General features: G+C 40.4%; 1 protein-coding gene across 8 annotated transcripts in view; it reads left to right on the forward strand.

The window, feature by feature from the left end:
- Window positions 1–19296, forward strand: part of PKHD1 (PKHD1 ciliary IPT domain containing fibrocystin/polyductin) — a 359271-nt gene that overhangs the window by 38639 nt on the left and 301336 nt on the right. For 7 of the 8 annotated variants that reach the window (XR_011557350.1, XM_070732506.1, XM_070732505.1 and 4 more), the window contains exons 1-7: window positions 9556–9794; window positions 11483–11572; window positions 12120–12210; window positions 12858–12997; window positions 13308–13435; window positions 14319–14503; window positions 14916–15054. Coding sequence is in view for 7 of the 8 variants with exons in the window: in XM_070732506.1 (XP_070588607.1) it covers window positions 9633–9794; window positions 11483–11572; window positions 12120–12210; window positions 12858–12997; window positions 13308–13435; window positions 14319–14503; window positions 14916–15054 (935 nt within the window). In the remaining variant the exon portion in view is untranslated. Of the gene's footprint in view, window positions 1–9518; window positions 9795–11482; window positions 11573–12119; window positions 12211–12857; window positions 12998–13307; window positions 13436–14318; window positions 14504–14915; window positions 15055–19296 lie in introns of those variants that run through there. The other variant, XM_070732513.1, reaches the window with a different exon arrangement.

The following is a 19296-nucleotide window of genomic DNA, read 5'->3' on the forward strand; positions in this document are numbered from 1 at the left end:
CAGAACCATTTTTGATCCAAAACAGAAAATATTGTTTGTTTGGCTAATATCCTATTAACTTTTCTTTCTATTTTTAAGCTCCCAACTGCATAACTGAGACTGTACAGTATTCTTTCCCTGCTTTGAGAAAGTATATGTAGTAATTAGTTGTACTTTGCAGAATCTTTTAGGGCATGTAGAAATGTGTAGTGATAGCATATCATGGGAATTTTAAAAGTTCTCAGCCCTATTTTTCTAGCATTCTAGCAATACCAACTACATGTCTGAGAATGAGAATTTTCCATTTCCAGAGCTGCTTTGCTTCTGGAGATTATCTCCAGCACAGCCAAAAATATTAGACCTATCAAATCAATACTTTCTATGTCTTACTTAGCTTTCCAAAATGATTTTTCTTTCTCTTTCTTTCTTTCTTTCCTTCCTTCCTTTCTTCTTCCTTCCTTCCTTCCTTTTTTATCGTATGGGTTGCCTTATTCCTCATGTCTTTTAGTTCCATAATTGCCTGTTTAAAATAATTTTGTTCTATTTTACTTATAGGTGCAACAGATTTTTGTATATAAACATTGCTATACTAGCAATTTTATTTTACACCACTTTCCCTATTTTTTTTTGGTAATGTTTCCTGGAATTTGCTTGTTTGTTAATGTATTTATATTAGAGCACTGATAAATTTCTCCAGCCTCAAGGAACTGATGGTGGCATATAACATTATCATCAATAACAATGATCTTCCCAAATAACAATAATGTAAAAACCAACACACAAATAACCAAAAAGAAGAAGAAGATACAATTCAAAATTGACCAAGATTTATGACACAGTTACCAGGAACCAAAAGCACACTGAAATAAAATTGTTTTATTCTGTTACCAGAACTGCAGTAAGACTGGAGAAATAAGATGGAAACTAATATAAAGAAGGCTAGTTTACTCACTCATGCCCTGCAGCCATCAAAAATGTCCCTTTTCACAATGTGCAATGTTTTCATTTAGACATCCACCAGAATGATTATTTATTTTGTTATTTATCACTAATGTAGACCATGTTAGCAAATTGTATATACTATATTTGCAAAGTTAGGCTTCTAACTTCAATAACTATCACTGCAGACGTTCTTATATTGAAATGACTTGGCTACTTTAATATCCATCCCCAATGTGGAAATTCATTTTTGGATTTTCCCCCCTATTTCTTTTTGTTTTTACCATGTAGGAATATGTACAGGGGAATCAAAAAGAATAAAGCTGTGTCTATAATTGTAACCACTTTTCTGCCACCATCTTGTTTAAGGTTATTAGCAAATGTGGCTAGTTCAGTGAATGCGCCAACTCCATGTCACTGACAAATAGATTAATAATTTTCACCCCAATATATATCTTTGACTGTCCATTTATTTTTATTGTCTGTTTTTTTAACTAGTTGGGGGGGGGGGATTTTATTCCATGATGTCTGAGTTTTTTTCTGAAGACCTAGTTTTTGAAAATGCAAGAATATTGTATTTTTAAACAAGAGGTAAATACACGGGTGGGCTACTCCCCAGACGGGGGGGAAGAGGGGTAGCGAAAATGGAGCTCCACCCCAGAGCACCCAATTTGCACTGAAAGATGTTGAAGGAAAATGCAGGGCGTCCTGTATAAGCCACACCCACAGTGTGGTAGTAAAAAATTTGGTAGCCCTTCACTGGGTAAATACAGTATATAACTTAACATGGCAGAATCCATACTGCTCCTTCTTCAAAAATATATCCAGATGTAAACTTAAGCAGTCTGTAATTTCCCCCATTCTTTTTGTTAAAATTGTGCATTCCTCTCCTACAGAGGCTAATTTTACTGACTTTACTGATTAATCATCTGTCAAATACTGAGCAATTAATGGTTTTTACTGTAATTGGGAAAAGTGATTTTATTTTATTTTACTTTCGGAATCAACTTTTCTCAACCTGGAAGCTTATATTAGTGCATTTTCTTAGTTTGGAATTGTTTTTAGAGAGCTCATGCATGCCTGTTTTCTGTTCTGCAAGTTGTTACAGAAAACTTGAATGATGGAGATATGATGAGAAATAATTCTAGGCATGCAAGAAATAATACAATTTTAATTAGTAGATTTTTCAAACTGTTTTAGTCAATCAATATTTATTATGGTCATGGACCAGCACCACAAATAAAAGCATTAAAAGAGAAATAATAATAAAAAATAACAATAAAAGACAGGATAATATACTGTATTGTGATTGGTGGTGGATTAACAGTGGGCAGTTTGAAAAGTTATAGTTTGTTTAATTTTACATAAAACATAGAAGAATTAGGCCAAATTCAGAGAAACTACTTCATACTAATCCAATACAGTAGCTACACATAAAAAGATCAGTATTTCCCAGATATCTGAAATATTTTATTAGTACTAAACCATTTGTTTTAGAAGAAATACTGTACCAGATGAATAATGTCCTTTTTAATATTTGTGTCCCAATTTGAATATATTTTCTTGTCTTTTGAGGAATGAAATTGCTTCTGTATAAACTATTTCCTGGTATCTCATTGTTCAGTATGAAAAAAAGTGAAACCGATATTATAATAACTTCAGAATTATGGCCCTATTTGATTACAGCTTAAACCCATGTGCCAAATGGTCTCTGAATTCATCTTTGTTGAATATATGAAGAACAGGTTTATTTGGATAATGCAAAAGCATTTTATTTGAAGTCATAAAAAAGTTATTAGTTAACATTCAAGCTATTAGTTAACATTAAATCCTTAATGAGTCTTCGGGGAAGGGTGGCATACAAATCTAATTAATAATAATAATAATAATAATAATAATAATAATAATAATAATAAAGCAGAAAGTTAAAAAGAGTATTCATCTTTTATTTTCATTCATGTCCAGAGTAATACAGAACCCTTGCTTTTTCTAAATACAGACTTAGTTTTCATTACATTTTAACAGCAAAGATACCAGGAAAGGGGAAAGAAATCCAGTAATATTAGTTTTGAAACTTTTACAAATTAAACATAATCTTTTATAGCAATAGCACTTAGACTTATACCACACCATAGTGCTTTTACAGTGCACTTTAAATGGTTTACAGCAGGGGTCCCCAAACTTTTACACAGGGGGCCAGTTTACTGCCCTCAGACTGTTGGAGGGCCGGACTATAAAAAAACCCTATGAACAAATCCCTATGCACACTGCACAAATCTTATTTAAAGTAAAAAACAAAATGGGAACAAATACAATATTTAAAATAAATAAGTAATTAAATAATGAAGTAATAAAGTAATTTATACTTCTTTATTAACAAGTAAATTTAAACTTAAATCAACAAACTCCCTCCATTTCTCCTTCCTTCCCTCCCTCCCTCCTTCCTCTCCATTTCTCTCTCCCCTCTCTCTTTTCTTCCTTCTCTCTCATTTGTTTCATTTTCCTCTCCCTCATTTCCTCTCCATCATTTTCTCATTTTTCTCTTTTCTCTCTCTCTCTGTCTTTCCATCTATCCCCCTTTCTCTCTTCCTCTCTATCTCTCCCTCTTTCTCTCTCTCTCTTTCTTTCTCTGTCCCTCTCTCTCTTTCTCTCTCTTTCTTTCTCTCACTCATTCTCTTTCTCTCTCCCTCTTTGTATCTCTCCCTCTTTCTCTCCCTCTCTCTCTATCTCCCTCCTATCCTCCCCGCCCCTTGCCTCTGTACCGCCTTCTCGCTCAGCAGCAGACCGCGGTGAGTTGTCAGGAGATTCGGGAGCTTATTATATCTATTGATAAAATCTTGTGGGCTGCCGCGGGCCGGATAAATTGCCTCAGCGGGCCGCATCCAGCCCCCGGGCCGTAGTTTGGGGACCGCTGGTTTACAGAGTCAGATCATTGCCCCCAACAATCTAGGTCTTCGTTTTCTCCAATCAACAACATAGTCCTTTCAACAGTTCCAAAAAGGCTTCACACCAATTTACCTCACTCAGGTGACCTTGATGACTCAGATATTTCATTTCATTTCATTTTCATTTATTGGATTTATATGCCGCCCCTCTCCGAAAACTCGGGGCGGCTAACAACAGTCATAAACAATATACAGTAAAAATCCAATACTAAAAACTAACTTAAAACCCCCTAATGTATAAAACCAACATACGTACAAACATACCATACATACAGTTGTATCAGCCTAGGGGGAGAAGAAGTCTTAATTCCCCCATGCCTGGCGGCAGAGGTGGGTTTTGAGTAGCTTACGAAAGGCAAGGAGGGTAGGGGCAATTCTAATCTCTGGGGGGAGTTGGTTCCAGAGGGCCGGGGCCGCCACAGAGAAGGCTCTTCTCCTGGGTCCCGCCAAGTGGCATTGTTTCGTTGACGGGACCCGGAGAAGACCCACTCTGTGGGACCTAACTGGCCGCTGGGATTCGTGCGGCAGAAGGCGGTTCCTGAGATAATCTGGTCCGGTGCCATGAAGGGCTTTATAGGTCATAACCAACACTTTGAATTGTGACCGGAAACTGATCGGCAACCAATGCAGACTGCGGAGTGTTGGTGTAACATGGGCATATTTGGGAAAGCCCATGATTGCTCTCGCAGCTGCATTCTGCACGATCTGAAGTTTCCGAACACTTTTCAAAGGTAGCCCCATGTAGAGAGCGTTACAGTAGTCGAGCCTCGAGGTGATGAGGGCATGAGTGACTGTGAGCAGTGACTCCCGGTCCAAATAGGGTCGCAACTGATGCACCAGGCGAACCTGGGCAAACGCCCCCCTCGCCACAGCTGAAAGATGTTTCTCTAATGTGAGCTGTGGATCGAGGAGGATGCCCAAGTTGCGAACCCTCTCTGAGGGGGTCAATGTTTCTCCCCCCAGGGTGATGGACGGACAGATGGAATTGTCCTTGGGAGGCAAGACCCACAGCCACTCCGTCTTGTCTGGATTGAGCTTGAGTTTGTTGACACCCATCCAGGCCCCAACAGCCTCCAGGCACCGGCACATCACTTCCGCTGCTTCGTTGACTGGACATGGGGTGGAGATGTATAACTGGGTATCATCGGCATATTGATGATACCTCACCCCATGCCCTTGGATGATCTCACCCAGCGGTTTCATGTAGATGTTAAATAGCAGGGGGGAGAGGACCGACCCCTGAGGCACCCCACAAGGGAGAAACCTAGAGGTCGACCTCTGTCCCCCCACTAACACCGACTGCGACCGACCGGAGAGGTAGGAGGAGAACCACTGGAGAACAGTGCCTCCCACTCCCAACCCCTCCAGCCGGCGCAGAAGGATACCATGGTCGATGATATCGAAAGCCGCTGAGAGGTCAAGAAGCACCAGGACAGAGGACAAGCCCCTGTCCCGGGCCCGCCAGAGATCATCCATCAACGCGACCAAAGCAGTTTCCGTGCTGTATCCGGGCCTGAAACCCGACTGCTGGGGACCTAGATAATCGGCTTCTTCCAAGGACCGCTGGAGCTGGAGTACCACCACCTTCTCGACAACCTTCCCCATGAAGGGAAGGTTGGAGACTGGATGGTAGTTATTGAGTACGGCTGGGTCCAGGGAAGGCTTCTTGAGGAGGGGGCACACGAGCGCTTCTTTATAGAGTGTTGGAAAGACTCCCCTCCCCAAGGAAGCGTTGGTAATCTCCTGGGCCCAGCTCCGTGTCACCTCTCGGCTGGCCGAAACCAACCAAGAGGGACACGGATCCAGTGAACAGGTGGCAGAACTCACAGCTCCAATGGCCTTGTCCACTTCATCAGGTGTCACCAAGTCAAACTCCTCCCAGACAGATGGACAAAGACGTTTAGCCCCAGTCACCTCGACTGACTCGTTGTCAGTCGACTCTGTTTTACAATTGGAGTCGAGATCGGCCCGGATCCGAGCGATTTTATCAGCGAAAAACGTGTTAAAGTCCTCGGCACTTCTCTGTAAGGGCTCCCCAACTCCCCCCTGATTAAGAAGGGAGCGGGTCACCCTAAACAGAGCGGCCGGGCGGGATTCCGCTGATGCAATCAAGGCGGAATGATACGCGCATCTTGCCGCCTTGAGCGCCACTTTGTAAGTCTTAATAAAAGCTCTTACAAGTGTTCGATCGGATTCGGACTTACTCTTCCTCCATCGCTTCTCTAGACGTCTCTTCTGGCGCTTCAACTCCCGGAGCTCCTCGTTGAACCATGGAGCTCTACGGGGTCTAGCGCCACGGAGAGGTCGCAACGGCGCAATTCGGTCAAGGGCCTCCGCTGCCGCCTTGTTCCAGGCCTCAGCCAGAGACTCTGCCGGACTGCGGACGAGTGTATCTGGAAGAACCCCAAGCGCCTTCTGAAAGCCTTCTGGATCCATCAGGCGTCTGGGGCGGAACATCTTAATTGGTTCCGCCTCCCTGCGGGGGAGGATTGGAGCCAGGAAGTCAAGCCGCAGTAGAAAATGGTCTGACCATGACAAAGGCAACACTTCTAAGCCCCTTAGTCTCAGACCATTACTCAGTTGCTCAGAGAGGAATACCATGTCGGGTGAGTGCCCCCCCTCATGAGTCGGACCCTGAACTACTTGGGTCAGGTCCATGGCTGCCATGGTGGCCATGAACTCCTGTGCCAGTCCAGAGGATTCGCCGAGCGACGGCAGGTTGAGGTCCCCCAAGACAATAAGTCTAGGGAACCCCACCGCCAGCCCGGCTACCTCCTCGAGCAGCACAGGCAGGGCTTGTGCCACGCAGCTGGGAGGCAGGTACGTGAGAAACAAGCCCACCTGAACCCCTAAGTCCAACTTCACCAGGAGGGACTCACAACCCGCAATCTCCGGAGCAACGAGTCTACGCAGGCAAAGGCTCTCCCTGGCTATAATAGCCACTCCTCCCCCCCTTCCCCGGGGTCGAGGTTGATGCCATATCTGAAACCCGGCTGGGCAAATTTCAGAGAGAGGAACTCCTCCCTCTGGGCCCAGCCAGGTTTCAGTTACACATGCCAGGTCGGCCTCCTCATCCAGGATCAAATCCCGGATGAGGAGAGCTTTATTTACCACCGACCTGGCATTGAGTAGCAGCAACCTGAGCCCAGGGCCAGATTTACACTCATCACCAGTATTCTGGGTTGAGCTCACGGAGCCGGAACAAGGGATCGTTATTAAGCAACGATCCCTCCTTCCCCTGTAACGGCTAGCTCCGTGACTCCCGCCATATCTGCCTCTCCCCAGCAGCACTGAGATATCCTGACCCTCTGTCACCCCAGAGATAGCTGCCCCTCCCCCTCCTGCCTCTCCAGCACCGGGTTGGCCAAGTGTATTATTTACATCACTCCCATTCATTTCACCCATACTATGACCCCACCCATCCCATCCGCCCCATCCATACCAATCATTTGCTCCATACACCCTATGCCCATCCCAGTTATCCATCAATAAAACACCCCCCCCAATAATTTAGTTAAAATATAAATCAATTAATTAAAATACTACAGTTAAAATACTAATAAAAGAAGTAAATACAAATAGAAAATATAGAATATATAAAATATAGGTAATAGTGTAACAATTCAGTTGATTAAAATGAACCCAGTCAGCGGCAAATAACAACAGCACCAAGGTCTCAGGTAGTAAAGTCACAAATTGCTCAGAGTCAAGAGTCATTCTATATCTCCCCCACTCCTCAGAGAAGGGGCGGTAGAACGTCCTTATCCCAAGTATGCTGGTTATTAAATTAATTTCCCTGTCTCTCAGAGTCCTTAGTGTCAATGATGATTTCAGATCTTCCTTCTCTCTTGTCCCATCCACTCTTACAGTGCCTCCAAACCGCACTGGTCGGCCCTCCGTTGGTTCCCAGTAGTTTTGCAGCAGAGTCTCATTACTATAGATCTCATAAATTGACATGCCCAGTCTGTTGTGTTCCCAGCAATAGCCAAATTGGCAATCCAAACCTCTATGCAGCCACAGTATGCTCCTTTGGTGGTCATAGTGGTACTCTCCTCCTTGGCCTCTTTGTTTTCCCATAGCCCTCTGTCTCCTCTCTCTCCTCCACCTGCAGTTCCCCACTTGGCTGGTCTTTTGACGCCGAACACCCCCACCATTCGGTGTTCCCGCGTCTCGGGACCGCTTAGTGTATCTGGTGGGTCTGGCTGTTTCAATTTGGCTGGCTCGATAGCTCAGCTCAGCCTCTCAGTCTCTGAAACTCTCAGTCTCTGAAGGTTGTAACTCGGTGAAGAAAAGAGAGAAAAGGGCTGCAGGTAGTTTCGATCTGATTTGCGGCCGCCATTTTCCGCGCCCCAGCTGATTCCTCAGCAAATTCCGCGGTGGTGACAGTCCAAAGCAGGCGCCGTGGAGCCGGGGGCAACGGGATCCTCCCAGGCAAGGCACAGGCAAGGCACAGGCTGGGCAGGCTGGGCACAGGGTTCCTTCTACAGCTCTAGCCCCCCTATCCTCGACAAAGTCGCTGCGGCCAAGATGTTGCAAAATAAACGCCGCGGAGCAGGGGGGGGTAACGGAAGCGCCGCGGAGCAGGGGGGCAGCAAGGACCCCCTGAGCTGGGACGAGCCGACTCCTGAGCCAAATCCCAAATGCTCACCCTCCGAGCCACCGGGCTGCAAATGAGCTGCAGACGGGCCGTCCGGCACCTCCGGCTCCCTCCCGACAGCACAACACAGCTCAGCTGCAAACAGCAGCCGCCATTCTGCCACGTCTCTGTCAGTCCGGCTCCAGGCGGGTTCGCGGCCAAGCAGCTCACCAATGCCGCGAACACCGCCGAACCCAAGGTCTCCAGAAGCAGGGACACCTCACCTCCAAAACAGGTTGTTGACTTGACGTGGGAGGTTTCTATATTCTCTATATTTTCTGATGTTTAACCGTAGTCCGGTGGAGCTGTAATTCCACCCTCCTCCCCCCACCAAACAACCAAACAAACAACCAAACAAACAACAAACAAACAAACAAACAAACAAACAAACAAACAATCTACTGCTTTTAACAAGGCTATGTAAATCCCATTCTCCTGCCAGCTTCTTTCTTTGTGCTGTGCCTATCTCCAGGTGACCTTAACAGATTGCTAAATGAATGCAACTGATCAGCTGTCTGCAAGGAGTATAAATCCTTCCATTATCCACCACCCAGTCAGACTTTAAGTTGATTTGCGAATGAATTGAAACATTTGATGTTGAGAGCTAAACTTTTTGTTGCTTGCTATTTATTCACTGCAGCTTAATTCTAGACAGAACAGTTACTTGTTTCTTCACCCGTTTGATTTAATTTAAAAATGTTTCCTCAGAAGCATGATGGCTTCTAAATGTGCCAAGACTTTGCCACTAGTCTTTTTGGCACCTCTTATGAAAGGTGGTAGGGAAAGCATTCAGTGTGAAGTTGTCTAGATTCTTGTATTAGAGATAATAAATAATAAAATCTGTGCTTTAAACTCAATGAAGTTCCTACTTTCATGTTTGGATCTATAATTTGGGGGGGGGGGAATCATTTTACTTTTTCTTGCTTTTTGAACCAAATATTCTTTATGACTTGTGGACTTCAACTCTCAGAATTTCTGAGCCAGTAATTTTACTGTTTTCAATTTTTTGGGGTCAACAGGTGGAAGTTGTATCAATTCTTACTGGCACCACTGATAGGTTAGCACTTTGGGAAGAAGATTGGTTTCATCCTAGGAAGCCAAAATCAGAGAAATATGAGCTAATTGCTGGTTCAATGTACTATTTGGAAGCTGTGCATCATGGGATATCCCCAAACAATGGAATGAGCATTGGGGTTCAGTTGCACAATACCTGGCTGAACCCAGATGTGGTTAATACTTATCGCAGAGAGAGATACAGAATACAAGCCAGTGCTATTCAACTTCCAGAGATACAGGTAAATTCCAGAGTATAATCTGAATTTTTGCATCTTATCCACAGTTTTCCCTATAATAGTTGTCAATTGAATGGCTAAAACAATGAACTAATGTTGTTACTTAAATTTTATTTTCTAGTTGAAATTGTGAATTGAAGTCAAACTGTTTCAGTGAGTTTCATAAAAGTCATATATTGTGTGAATGAGTGCTATAAAATCTGGTAGTGTGTCTCTGTGTGTGTATTTGTCATTTTCTTTTTTCTGTTTTTATTATTTTCTTTGTTCTGTTTTATTAAAACTTTTTTAAAAAGTCAAGATCCTTTATTTTAATTATAATGTTAAATCGGGTTTAGAATAACATTTTCACAAATGGCTGTAAAAAGACTTATATTATCTTGGCCATCTCAGTGTATGTTTAAACTGTAGGCCATTACAATTTCTACCATAACATAGGTGCTGTTCTGGAATCAGGCTGACTGTTCCAATAATAAGAGGTTTGCAGGCTGGTAATTTTCAAAATAACATTTCTTTTATTTTTCCTTTCACATTGGATCTCATTATTACAGCTTCGGCACGGAAAAATGTATTCAACTCTTAAAGACTAAATTACGAAGTTATCATTCTTTATAAATAACAAGCTGTCTACTTCAAGACATCTTCTTATCTCTGAATCAGGTTCATGCTGTTAAAAAGCAGTTTATCATGCAATATAAATACTCACTTATTCGGAGAGATGCCATAAATCACCATCTTCATTTTCTAGCACTATGAAGAAGGCGTTCATCTCTTTCATTAAATTCCGGAAGTGATGTTATTAATTAATTTACACACTCTGAATAGCATATTAACCACCACCCCAATCTCATCCTTTCTTTTCTGCAACCTTCTAAACTTTGGATTTAACCACACACTCTGTTCTATATTCCCATTATCAGAAGAAACATGACTGTGCATGCTTTTGTCAGATGGCTATTCTGTTTCGCTTTCCTCACTAGTTTCTCTCACATGTCTTACATCAGGGTAATTGAGAGCTTTTACTTCATCTTTGGAATCTGAGAATTCTAAAGGCTGACAGGAACACACACACAACACATGCCACCCTCTTTTTTTCTGCTTGTATTCTGCCCATGTATTCTACATGTGACTGCTGGTCAGTCTGAGCCATGTTCATTTCTTCACCCGTTAATACATTTATCATCAGCCGGATGTTGGATCATTCCTAGCAATTGGGAAATAGGCTGTTTCCTTTTATTCCCGTGAAGGGATGTAAAGCTGTCTTACTTATTGTTAGCTGACCAAAGAGAGTAAATATTTTGTTCATTATTTATTTATTTCTCAAACTTATCGTATATGCCACCCATCTGGATTAACTGTTGGCACCTTACAATAATTTTATGGATGTTTTAATGCTCGGATTATTAGAAAATAGTAAGGAACAATTTCAGGGTTTCTCAAACATTTTGCAGGATGACTTCATTATTAATTCCTTATTTCCCTCCTCCCTAAATGAAACTATTTGCAGAAATTTCGCTGCTTTGAAACTATACATTAAAATGGGACTCAAGGTTATCAAATTTAAAACTCTTCTAAATTACATATTACATTCATTGTGATTAAGGAGGGAATGAAGAATCCCAAGTTGTTAAGAGTACTGTTTTTATTTTTATTTCTAAGAAATAAGTATACTCTGTAATCTTTTTGCTTTATAGATGCTGATATTGTCTGGCAGAGGATGGTTCAGTCTTGCTTGGGACAATGCGACCAGCAATCTCATGTCAACAAATGTTACTGCTGATCAAGTACACACTCTTGAATATAAAATAATTAATAATTACAATGTAATGTAGATAGTAGCGGTGATTGGTACAATAGTAGCTTCAACATCTAAAATTGTTACTGAATTTTATAAGCAGAGATCACACATTGGGAAAAATTAGGAAAATATCTGAACAGTGATAAATGGGTGTAAAATCTATAATGACATTTTACAGTTGGTTGAGATACTTCAGAAGCATGTCATTTAAGAAGTAAGGAACCACAGCTTCTATCTTGAGAAATGGATTTGAAATGTCATTTACTCAAAAGGTTAAATTCTGACATTCAAGCTAAATTAGTAAATACTTTTGATCACTGTAAATGAGTTCAAAAATATTAATGTTATTAAATACTGTGTGCATATCTTTGTACACAGAGTATGTATAAAATCTGCTTCGAGTATCAGAATAATTTCTCTTATTTTTGAGATATAATGGGAAAAAACAGCCAAATGTCTTAAATTTGGGTCCTGGTTGGTTTTGGAACTCTGTTTTTTTTTTTTAGAAAATTCAAAATAATTTTATTTTTCAGATGCAGCATGAACTGGAGGAACTTCTTTCAGTAAAATGTGAAATAGAGCTATCGTCTGCTAATATTTTTTTGCAAGCAAGATTTGAGCCAAGTAAGCTTGTCATTTTCAGATTGAAAGACTTCATTACAGAAAAAAAATTAGCTATTATAAAAAATGACAAGGAACATACCTTCTCCAAAAACTAAATGTGGGATACGCACGGGCGCATGGTCAGAAATGAAATAAAGAAAGAATACATTATATTATTGAATGAAATTTTATTTATTTCATTTATTTAAAATGAATAAAATGTGATCACTTTGAGGGTAGTTGTTTACCCCTACAAAAAATTGGTCACAAAAGGCTACAATTAGAGTAGATCAAGAGCAATGTGGCTATATAAGTTAGCTTACATTTTTCACAATGTCTCTTCTGTCCCCGCTTTTCTTGTGGTCTTGAATGCTGCAAAATCAGCATGTGGTTTCCTGTTTATCACTTAGATATGCATCTTACACTTGGGTTGTATAATGTGTACCACATATTGTGGGTAATATTCTAATTTATGTGCTTAAACTGAATCCTCTTTCACTAAATTTGTTATGTGCAAATCTTTATATGCTGCAACTGAATTTTGGCATTAATGCTCTTTTGCAGAACAGGCTGATAGCACTGGGCTATTAAACTTAGTCTTGCACTCAGATTTGACTAGGACTTATTTTACATATAGTTTTTCCTTATTTTCCCCACATCTGCCATAGATACTGAGAATCTAGTCAACGATGGAGTCCTTGTCAGCTGGACAGAACCATTTTGTGGAAGATTCAGCAATTTCAGGCCAAAAAGTCTTATCAAAACATCTCAATTAATCCCTCCTTATGATGTCACTAAATACACACACGTGAGTAATGCTTTTCCAAGAAGTTTAAAGCAGTGAAAGGACTAAATATAGAATCAACAGGATGACTTTAGTGATGGGCACAATCCATACTAGGAACAGGAAATCTTATTTGGCCTCAAGGCTAACTGAATCTGTGCAAGCATGGTAATGATGGGCAAGTGTAATACACTTGTGTATGTGGGCAGATGTTTTGGGATAGTACATTGTTCAAAAGAAACCCGAGTATGGAAATGTGTTGTTCTGTATTATTGGCAGTCATACTGGAAACAAATAATTTAAGGGGGAATTTTGTTCTTTCCCTTCTTTACAGTTGTGCTTTGCATACAAAGGCTACATGAGCAATACCCTCTACATTGCAGTGTCTTATTCCAATGCCTTTCTAGATACTGTGAAGAAACATGTGACTTGCCAATGGAATCTGAAATCCAGTCCAGAAAGGTCTATATCTATAAACATTCATTTTATGCAGTCGTTTTCTCTTTAATATAATTAACTGCAATATGTATGCTTCTGATATATAGGCAATGGGACAAGTACTTAATGAATGGGAATCAAAACTACTTCTTTTGATGCTTTTGATTTCCAGATATTTCTGGGATTCAGGTCTAAGTATCCTTCCCCATTTGACTATGTTGGCTTAAGTCGCTGAGAATTACATTTCAGCTATATCTAGAAAATTCCTCTTATGGTCAAGTATAGGGACCTAACCATATACCACTGGTTTCATTCCAATGAGCATATAACTTTGATTTGGCAGAGTTATGCTCTAGGGTAGGGAGTTTCAAACTTTTTCAGTCTTGGAACCTAAAAAGCAATTCCCAAAAGTAATCCCAAAATTCTGATTAAGAGGCAGAGTTCTGATGAGAGATCATTGGCTTGCTTTTGAGTGAGATTGTGTTTGTTTGTTTGTTTGTTTGTTTGGCTTTAGTCTCTCATGGATCTCATCAAATTCTCATGGATATGTATGGTGCCACAGAATGCAATTTGAAAGTTGGTTCAGGAAATTCACATTTGGGAATTATCAAAATAAAGTGTACTCCTTTTAAGATGTTGTCCATAGTAAAATCTGAACATGGAATCAAATATGCAGGAAATTTAAGCAAAATGTTTACTTGCTTTTTCCGAATACTATGTAAAGTGTGATACTGATATTTCTAAACATCTGTGATCTTGGGAGGGGGGCATATAGATAATGTATATTTATTTCTGCTTTCCTGGCAGTTATAAAAATAGTCCTGTCATTCAAAATTGTAAATTTCCTTTTAAGTAGACATCTAATATAAATCGAGGTGACGAATGCAAAAATATATTTCTCTTTCAGCTGGAAATTCATATGCATCAACCTTTGGAGAGACTGTATGTATAGTTCTGAATTCCTTAATGATCTTCCCAAAAATTCCTCAGTATTTTTGCACCAAGCTGATGTGGAATCTCCTGCTGCTGCAACAAAGAAACATGCCTGGTTTTTCATTGATGAGATCATTGTTTCAGATCAAGATGTATTTGGTAATCTGATGTTTTGCTTTTTTTTCTTTTGATAAATATAAGAGTAAAGTATGAGTGAATTTGGAGGGGCAAGAGCAACATTTTTAAATCAAGAAAATAATGTTTGATAGAATTACAGTTATTGATAATTATTGAAAATTTGGGACATTTCAGTTGTAGATTCTGGATCCAATTAATGGGAAAGACAATCTGGAAATATGGAAAGGAAGCAAAGAGCTGGAACAAGCAAAATTGATACATAAAACTTATACAGATACTATCAATATTCCGATCTGAGACACCAATTTATCTAGGAAACCAAGGATCAGGGCTACACATACATTGAGAATCTATACTATATGCATATTGAATTTGGCAAATGGTAAGTCTTGTGTTTTCTAGCAGTATTATCCCAAAACTGTTTTCTTTCCAGTTTTTCAGAAGGAACCCTGGTCATCTCGTCCACATGGGAACCTCGTAGAATCTGTCTTGGTTGCTGGCATCCCACCTATATTTAATGTATCTTTTTTTGTAGCAAATTATCACAAGAACCTCCCTCTTCTTTCACTCAGGTAAGAATAAAGGTTCATACATTTATGCTTTTCCTTCCTTCCTTGCTCCCTCCCTTTCTGTCTGCAGAACAAGTTAAAGAAAGTGATTGGTGAAGTCCCCTGGATTTGTTCCCCCTATTATATTAAATGTAGAAAGAATTAATCAATTTACTCTTGTAATTTACTTTTGTAAAAAAATATTGAACATTTTAAAGTTAAAACAGACATTTACTGTATTTTTCGGTGTATAAGACGCACCTTTTTACTGCAAAAAGTGCTTTAAAAACCAGCTGGGTCTTATACATCGAATGCTGACCCCCCCCCCGCAGTCCTTGGCAAGAGGGCCAGGGTGCCGGGCATTGCATCATCAACAAAGTCTCTTTCCAGGTGGCTGCCCGGGGCCTCCAACTGGCAGGGACAAGGTGGGTACACTGCCTGAGTAAGCAGTCTGGGTGGAAGTAGCGGCGGAAACTGCTGAGGTGGCTCCAGCGGCTTTCGTTTGAGGAGCAGCAGCACCAACAATGTCATATTCATGCCCCAGGCCAAATCGCGAGGCTGAGGAGGGGAGGTCTGCCAACAGGCCCTGAATGAGCAGCGCCGTCATCCACACCGGCACCGTATTATTGAGTGGTGGGCTCGGCTCAGGCGAGTGGCTGGGTAGTGGCTGTCTCTCCCTGGCTGAAGCAATTCCGAAGCGAAACTTTTTCCTCCCTCCCCCCACCCCGTAGTGACACGGGAGTGGGACAGCTGGGAGGAGAGGAAGCTTTGTGCCAGGAGGAAGGAGCAAAGGGGGAGTTGGGGGGAAAAAGGGGGCAGAGCCGTGAGGATTTTGTCTGATGCATTTTGAGGACATTCGTTCCACTCACAAAAGTCCTTTCAGGGTATTTAGCATCAAATGGCATCTTTTCTTTCCTAATACAGAGGTAGTGAAATGGCAGGAAAGGGTAACTTTGGGGTAGGAATAAGTTAGACTGAACCAAAAACTATTTTTCTATGTTCACAAAAAAATAGGACTGCAAACAGCAGGTATGAATTGCAACTCCTACGAACTACAGAAGGAGCGGCTTCTATCTCTTGGGGTGGGTGGGGGAAGGAAAGAGTGAGGGCTGACTCAATGGGGGAGGGATGGGGAGAGGAGCAAATGCTTCGTCAGCCGGCTTTGGGGCTTACCGGCGGTGGCTGCAGTTGCAAACTTGACTTCCTCCTCTCCTCGCCCCTCCCTCTTTTGTAAACGTTCCATCTGTTTGGGAAGGGGGGGCTTTCTAGAACGCTCGGGGCTGGCTCTTTGCCTGGAGGGGGGTGGGCGAGGCAGCAACGTCTGGAGGGGGGGCATCTGAGCTTCTCCCCCACCCCCTTCCTCCCTGGCTCCTTGCTTTCTTCACTCCCTTGGGTTTTCTATTCCTTTCCCTTCCTCTTCTCCTCACCCTACTGGTCCTTTTTTCCATAGCTTTTCGTTGCTGGCCTCTTATCTACCCCTTTGGGTTTAACTTGATATTAGGGTGTACTGTATAGTTTTTGTTATGTTTCAGACAGCTTTTTGGTGTGTCAGTTGCCATTCTGAGTTTGTGGTTTTAATTGTGCCCAATCATTCCTCTGCTAGGTTCACATAGAGCAGGGGTACGCAAAGTTGGTTCTTCTATGACATATGGACTTCAACTCCCAGAATTACTGAGCTAGCATGATTGGCTGAGGAATTCTGGGACTTGAAGTCCACCAGTCATAGAAGAGCCAGGTTTGCTTACCCTTGACATAGAGATACTGTGAGAGTTTTATGACAGAGAAACAATGCTAGTCTATGCTGCATTTGTTTCTTACTTCAGGGATCAGCTTGGAAAATAATAAAATTCTTAAATTGCCGTATGGTTTTTTTTCTTCTTCCCTGCTGATTTTTTTGGCCCTCTAATCTAGCAAGGAAAACCAACTAAAGGCCAATAGAGAATCCACTTAATTCCCCTCCCCAATTGGGCTGTTTTCTCTCAGAAAACAGAGAGAAAACAGCCCAGTTGGGGAGGGGAATGAAGTGGATGCTATATTGGCCTTTAGTTGGATTTCCTTGCTAGATTATGGATAAGAGGGTCAAAAAAATCAGCAGTAAAGAAGAAAAAAAAACCCTATGGCAATCTAAGAATTTTATTATTTTCCAAACTGATCCCTGAGTTAGGGATGCAAGGGTCTTCAATCCTGGCAAATTTAAGACTTGTGGACTTCAACTTCCATTTCTGAGCTAGCATGACTGATGGAGGAATTCTGGGAGTTGAAGTCCACTAGTCTTAAAGCTGTCAAGTTTGAAGAGCACTGAGTTAGGGGTTAGGAGTGCAAGGGTCTTTAAACCTGGCAAATTTTAGACTTTTGGACTTCAACTTCAATTTCTGAGCTAGGAGGAATTCTGGGAGTTGATGTCCACAAATTTTGAAGCTGTCAAGTTTGAAGTTTGTAAAAAGTGTTCATGGTTTTAAAAAGTATACATGGTTGTAAAAAGTATTCTGCTACACTGTTATTTTATTAAACAATATAGTACTACACCATTTGGTTCAGAATACTTTCAACGGTATACAATTTCCTTATTTACAACAATTACGCACGTTAGACATTTTAAGTTTTACAATTTTTTCTCTTCAACTTTTCATCTCAATTATATACCTAAATTTCACAACTTTATTTGTATACATCATATACATTTATTCTATTTCTATCTTTTTTGTCTATTTCCCTTTTATTTATTTATGTTTAATATCATCCAATAATTCCATTATCCTCTTTCTTACATTATTCTCTTATTCTTTGACCCTTTTCTCTAATCACTCATACTACTTTTCCCCTACTTTATAATATTCTGTTTCCTCTTTTTCTTTTATTTCCTTTGTAAGATTATCCATTTTGGCATATTCTAAGACCTTTCTACTCAAGTTTTCTTCTGGTGGTATATATTTATTTTACCAATTTTGAGCATATATCATTCTTGCAGCTGTTATCACATTTATTATTAAGTATTGTATTTATTTTTTATAGGTTTCAGGCAATATTCCCAATAAAAATATTTCCGTTTTCATCTCTGTTTTTTCTTTGGTGATCTCTTCTAATTTATCAATTTATCTTCTGTACCTTGTAAAATTTTATCTAATTCATATTTTTATTTTTGAAATCCATATTGTTCCAAATCAGTTTTATATCTAGTCCATATTTGCATATATGGCCACCAATCAATGTCTGTTCTTTAAGCTCTTGTCTTGGTTTCAGTTCCCCTAGATCTTTGTAACTTTTGATTTTATTGATATTCAATGTGTTTGGATATATGTATGCTGCCATGAGTGTTTTGATAGATGGTAAATTGGTATCTCAATATAAAGTGTGTTGGAATACCAGGGGAAACCCTAACACTGAAAACAGCCAAGCACAGTTTAAGGCTGCCTTGGGGATAATCTGTGATCAGGTTAAGGCAATATTGTAAAAAGAGCAGAAAACTGAGATTGCATTTATGCTGTGATTAGATCCATGTAAAGAATGACACTTAAGTAAATTGCATGCCCATGAAAGGCTTTAAATAGCATCCCATATGGACTGAAAAAAATCTAGACAGTCCCTAAATTGCAGCCAAGAGATAGTTGAAACTTATCCAGATTGATGCAGCCCAGGCAGGAAAGCTCTAATAGAAATAAGGATGTATGCAAAGATTTTTCATTAGCTATTGGTTGGATGGAATTAAATTGGATAATGGGTAGGGAGGGATAATTTGGTATACAAGTTTAAGACGAAATGTTGATTCTTGCATAAGTGCGTGGGAGAGAGAAAGAGAGAGAGAGAAGAATCTTGAAACTTTATTTTTGTCAAATCAGCTCTAGCAGAAAACTTGCATGCAATTTAAATTTAAATACTAGACTAAAACAATCTTAGAAAGACATTTGAAACAAACATATACTTATATAATAGTCAAGACCACAGCGTTAGCCTAATTTTACACTATTAATAAAATTTATGGACTGAATTTTTAAAGGGACACTTTAGATTTGAAAAACACTGAGATTTTCCATTTGAGTTAATTTCATTTGACACTTTGGGTTAATTTAAAAATGAGAGTTTCACAGAATCACTGGATATTCAGCCTGTATGTTTACTACCGTAGATGTTCAGCCTGGACCTTGTAGACATTTAGTGCCTTTGTTTACTCTTTATACTGGCACAGAAATGAATTAATCATGCTGGATGAAGTTTTCTCATGTGCTTATTTCATAAGTATATCCAGGGTTCTAAGAAAATTAACTTTAC

This window comes from Erythrolamprus reginae, chromosome 1 (genome assembly GCF_031021105.1).
Source record: "Erythrolamprus reginae isolate rEryReg1 chromosome 1, rEryReg1.hap1, whole genome shotgun sequence".
Classification (NCBI taxonomy): domain Eukaryota; kingdom Metazoa; phylum Chordata; class Lepidosauria; order Squamata; family Dipsadidae; genus Erythrolamprus; species Erythrolamprus reginae.